This window comes from Typopeltis vanoorti, chromosome 4 (assembly GCF_054136105.1).
Source record: "Typopeltis vanoorti isolate ZY-2024b chromosome 4, IOZ_Tvanoo_1.0, whole genome shotgun sequence".
Lineage (NCBI taxonomy): Eukaryota > Metazoa > Arthropoda > Arachnida > Uropygi > Thelyphonidae > Typopeltis > Typopeltis vanoorti.
The window spans coordinates 58,977,159-58,983,158 of record NC_143552.1 but is presented as its reverse complement, the minus strand read 5'-3'; the positions used below and the strand labels follow the sequence as shown (position 1 = coordinate 58,983,158).

Here is a 6,000-nt window from a genome sequence, read left to right as displayed (position 1 = left end):
AAACCAAATAGTATGACATTTTAAAGCTTCACTCATGTGAGAGAAAACAAAATAGAATTGATTACTTCTATATATTTCTCATAATATATTATGAGTGCTATTCATGGAGAAGGCAGAAGAATTGGTCACAGAAGAATTCAAACCATGGAAACAAGAACTAGTCAAATAGCATGCGTATAATATCGCGTGCTTCATTTACAGATATACAAGTTGGGGGAAACCGAGTTCAGAGAAGTAATTGCAGCTCTATAATTAATATCAAAAATATATAAATAATTAACAGCAATCACTTCTAAATTTTAGAGATCGCATACATTCTGTTCAATTAAAATTAGAACGGTGGCATAAAACTTCGCACGATTTAAAATATAGAGAATCAGATTTCAACCTACTGGAATGTAACATGTTGGTTGAGTTCCAGTAAACTTTATGTCTAGTGTCGATGGAATGAGAAGCACCGCCTGAACCTTCAGATTCCAGAAATACTCTATATACATAATAAATTTAGTTTAATCCTTTATCCAAGTGTAAGCAAACAAAGTTTGCGCCTGAAAGTATCTTCAAGACTGGGGTAAGGTGGTACAACACTGGGAAACTCGTTGCAAAGGTGGAGCAAGCTAACATCATTCCTATCTCAGTATCTCCCATAATGCACAACACATCTCCTTGCGGATATGTATAATGTTATGCATTAAGGGAAGGGCCACTACCCAGACTAGTTTCGACCTTTATTGAGATCTCTTCAGTGGGAGCCAGGCCCAAGTGGAGATACCAGGCAGAAACATTAGCAAGGTCATCTCCACCTATAGGAGTTGCCAAACGGTGTGCCACCTTTTTATTAAATTACACTGGATTTACATAGAGAAAGATGTTGGAAGTTTATTGATCCACCTTTCCAACGAGTTTCCCGGTGTTGCACCACCTTACCCCAGTCCTGAAGATACTTTCAGGCACAAACTCTGTTTGCTCACACTTGGATAAAGGATTAAACTAAATTTAGTATAGTCTAACCAAGTGAAAAATAACCCTTCAACTCTCTCTCTCTCTCTCTCTCTCTCTCTCTCTCTCTGTCTCTCTCTACTATATATATATATACATATATATATATTTAATAACGGCTTCACACATGTAAGAGAAAATTAAATATAATGTATTGCTTCAACATATTTCGCTCAATATGTCATGCGTTTCTTTCATGGGGAAGATAGAAAAACTGGTAATTAACACTTCTGTTATAACCTGTTTTTCTATCTTCTCTAAGATCATCACCATCATCATCAAGTTTCTTTATATTTATACTCTCAAGTTAGGTACAGATTGTAAAAACTGATAACATCGTTTGCTTTACCAGTTTTGTCCTCTTCCTGAAAGGAGCTCATGATATTTTATTATTAATATGTGACACCTCCAAGGACTCCAAAGACTGATCGAGAGAAGGCACCCACCCCACAACTCTCTGCCACCACCTGTCAATACACCAACTACAGCGAACCACATTATCTACACCAACGCCATCTACTGCCCACCATCATGATTAGTATTTTCACAGACAATCACAAACATCCATGCCCACTGTGGTACTCAGTCTTTTGGCTGGAAAGCGAACTTTCCAGCCAAAATGCGCTAACCCCTCGCCCAACCAGGCCGACGAGCGAAGTAGTATGTCTAAAAGGCATGTTTGGGTAGCAGAATAGCAAGTAGAGGGTATTTGATAAACACTAGGCAAGTATAGAGATGATTATATATCTTTGATAAGTGGTAAGAAAGATGACTTCAGTGTTGGTGCGAAGATGATATACAGATTCTATCTGCGAGGAGTCATTGCTATTTGTTTAGATGTTCCTTTAAGATAGGGTATGTGGATCCTTTTATGAGATTGAAATCTGGAAGAGGAATAATTATCATTTAATTCCTGTATCGAAGTTTCGTCGTATTCATTAAGTAAGAGAATAATTTTTTATTTTATTTAATTCTTCTAATATAAGAGACTCAGAGGAATAAATTGTGCGATTTGTGCAGAAGACATTTGATAATAGATATATTTTATGAAGGATGATGATGTGTGTATATCTGTGTATATACATAAAACATAAATTCAAAATTACCAGCAGAGGTACGATGTTTTAAAGCATTCAAAAAGGGAAGACTGTTCTTAGATTCATGTTCAGTGAAAAAAAAATCATCCAATGCCTTTTATTACCTAATAGGAAATAGACGACGACGTTTTAGCCCTAAATTTTGGAGATAGAGGTGGCAGTTCAATCTCTACCGGTAGACAATCAGAGATAGCTGGCCCTTACTGATTATACACAGCATCTGGTGAAAAGAGGCAGAAGATAAGTGCGGCCATCTCATGATCCCTAATCCTAACACTATATTTACTGACTGAAAAGAATGTGGGTTCTACAGTTGATTTTCTTGAGGACAAAAAATCAGAGTTTCTGAAAAAAAGAACACACGCTTGCACATGCTAGAGATCAACTAACTCTGGAACCGGTTGAAAAAAGGATTTCAAGTCGGCGACTAGAATTGAACTTACAACGGTCTTTCTATGCACCGTGTACAGCACACTCTGCTTCTAATGTGCGAAACAGGCAGATTTTCCCGTTCAGGCAATAAACTTAATGCGAGTGTATAAGGAGTTAATTTTATTCAGAAATAAGTAGTTCTATTTCAGAATGAGACCAGATTGCAAAGATATCATCCACTAAATGTTGTCAAATACGAGATTGAGGAGAAATAATGTTAGAAATACGATCATATAATACGATCATAGCGCCTCCGTAGCGCAATTGGAAGAACGACGGTACATTGCGCCCTTCGATTGGAATAGGCCTAAGTTCGATTCTCGTCGCGACGGGAGGAATCTTTATCTGGTCGATTTCAATCGAAGGTGAGTTAGCCGATCTCATACGGAGGTAGCAGGGTTTTTTCTCCCGGAAACTCGGGTTTTTCATCCCGCATACATACAAATCGGCCCTTCAGAACACACGCAATTTACAGACAAAAATTACTAGTTGTGGTGGTGTTGGAGGTGGGCGGCAGATGGCGTTGATAGAGATGATGATTCGTAGTAGAGGTTAGGTGCAGAGACAGTTGTAGATGTCCTCCCACGATGAGTCTTCGGACTCCTTGGAGGTATCAGGAATAATAATAATAATAATAATAATAATATAAATTCTTCATAAAATAATGAGCCAAAGAAGATGATGTAGCACTATTCATAGCAATACACTAGACTTGTTGAAACAATTTATTACACCAAGTAAAATAACCGACATTGATAGTAAACTTGAATAATCTAACGATGTCATCAGGAATCTTTACTTGTAAGAGCTGTAGAGTTTCTTGAAGTGGTATATTTGTAAACAGGTAAAGTACATCAGAGGAAAGCATCATTTCAGACTCTGGAAGATGAAGATCTTTAATATTTATTTTATTTTAATTTTTTAAACTTTGAACTATTTTTGATATAAGAGGTGGTTTTTCCAGTAAAGTTTTGCTAAAGCAAAAAAAAAAATCATTTAACGCCTTTTATTCCCTTATAGGAAGTAAGTAAGGCCTTTTAACTCTATCTAGCTTTTTGAGACTGAGTGGGCAGTTCAGTCTTCACAGTTAGCCAATCAGAGATATCTGGCCCAAGACTATCACTAATTATAAGCGCCAACAATGATGAGACTAGAAAACAAGTTCTGTCATCTCTTGATACCTATCCCTAACAGGATATGTTATCTGAATTGTGGGGGTTCTACGGTCTGATTTTCTTGAGTTTATGGGACGAAAAACCAGAGGTTCTGGGAGAAAAAAAAGCCACTTCCCTCTTGTCAAAGATTGACTAACTCGGGACCTCGTTAAAGAAAGGCTTAGTTAAAAGTTCCTCCACTGCGCGACTAGATTGGTACTTAAGTCTCTTTTCTGACAGTCTAGCGCAGAGAATGCAAGCACCACTTCAACTTAGCTACATCACCTACTATAGCAGCAACTGAGTACCGCATGCTTCCTCTGGGTCATGAAAGAAATTTTGCCAAATAATAAGTAGGAGATCCTATGAAATCAAGTATTGGACATAATGGATAATAAGATCTGTGCACTTTAGGAAGACCATAAATATGTGTAAGATGAGCATAATGAATCCTCAACTTTTCAATAGTATTATCGTCTGAGGAATATCCTTGATCTAATAATTTGTTCTGTGCACTGATGATCTATTCGTCTTACGTATCTGTCAAACAAAACAGGACTTCTACCAGAATATAAGTTCCGTTACCATGGGTCGAATATTTACATTATCATTTCTTCTAGCCATGAGGTTTATCAGATAAAACATCAAATTTAACCACACAGGCTATTTCCTGATGTCGAAGAAATCTATGCGCTATCCGTTTATGTATTTATTTGCACTTTAGAATGAATTATGGTGGCAATTAAGGACATTGATTTCGCACTTCATCATCACTAAACTTCTTCTGGATGCTATGTGGTATATATTTATTATTATTATTTTTTTTTTTTTTTGACACCTCCAGGGAGTCCAAGGACTCATTGAGGGAAGGCACCAGCTCTACAACTTCCTCTCCACCATTTAATCACAAATTGTCTCAACTACACCAACGCCATCTACCGCTGACCACCACTATATATTTCCACAGACAATCACAAACATCCATGCCCATGGCGGGATTCGAACCTGCAGCTTTTTGGCTGGAGAGGGGATACATTATCCATTATGCCAACCAGGCCACATAAAAAAATCCTCTACTTGCTTATGAGACCGGCTAAACTCACCTTTATTATTATATTTCATCTTATTTATTCTTTCCTTTTTTTTATCTCTTATCCGTTCACACAATGAGGATATTTGTGTCGAAACCGAACATTTTGTACTCATAACAAATATTTTGTTTAACTTAATTGAAGTCAGTTTTTATTCTTATTAGGGTTTCCGAATAATATAACCAGCAGCTTACTCACAGTAATACTTAAGTGAGTAACCTGCTGGTTATATTATTCATAATAATAATGATGTAATGTCATAATAATGGAATGTACTCTATCGTTGCTATTTCGAATTTACTGTAATGCATCATACAATTTTTCTGGAGTAGTTACACCACTGCTTCTGAAACAAGGACTGTTACCTCTCTTGCATGACGAAATTGGTGATATCGAAGCGATTTTAGTGCCTCCTGCTGGAACTGAAAGAATAATTAGGAATTGTGTTTGTCATCAGTTTCGGTATTTTTGAGTATGTATGTTGTACATGCACATGACAGGAAATATTTTAGTTTTTGATTATTTATTCGCATCTACAGGAAGGGATAGTAGTTGCTGTTGTGACATCTGCTTTTCTTATTGAGTTTACTGGATTTACATGGAAGAATGATATAGTCTACGAAGATCGATGCATATTTAATTTTTAGAAGTATATCAAAGATGACCCACGTTTATTATCAGGAAACGGTACGTCTTAAATAGTTTTCTGCCAATATACAATTTCTTTTTATGGTGCCACTATAGTTTTCATATAATAAAGAAATACACTCAGCCACACACACGCACGTATATACACGCATGCATATCGGTGGTATTCCTGTTTGCTTTGGAGACGAGAGCAACAAATTAATTTATGAGAGCATAAGCTGACTTATTCCCACTGCTACGCACATTATAGTGTTCTCTATTAAAGTTGTTACTAGGATTTTGGAATTGGGGGGAGGAAACAATCAAATTCCTGTTATATATCCCAAGAGGTTATTACGGATACAGGATATTACGATAGTACTAAATGAAATAGTTTAATCATTACCAACTCCCTATTGACAATCTTCCTCCATATATATATATATATATATATATATCAAGATTCCAATATTTTCATATATATATTTACCTTCAAAGGTATCAATCCATCTTTTGGACTTTCATTGGTTTCCTTTTTTTCCTGCCCATTCTAGCAAAAAACAAAAACAAAAACAGAACTTGTTTTGCTAATTTTTATCT

General features: G+C 36.3%; 1 protein-coding gene across 3 annotated transcripts in view; it reads left to right on the top strand.

Annotated features, from left to right (window-relative positions):
- Positions 1 to 5,224: 5,224 nt before the first annotated feature.
- The window catches only part of LOC150107344 (protein YIPF6), a 159,884-nt gene continuing 159,108 nt past the window's right edge, over positions 5,225 to 6,000 (top strand). For all 3 annotated transcript variants that reach the window (XM_090391211.1, XM_090391209.1, XM_090391208.1), the window contains exon 1: positions 5,225 to 5,460. In XM_090391211.1, the coding sequence (XP_090247337.1) occupies positions 5,434 to 5,460 (27 nt within the window). In that variant the 5' untranslated portion in view covers positions 5,225 to 5,433. The remainder of the gene's footprint in view (positions 5,461 to 6,000) is intronic.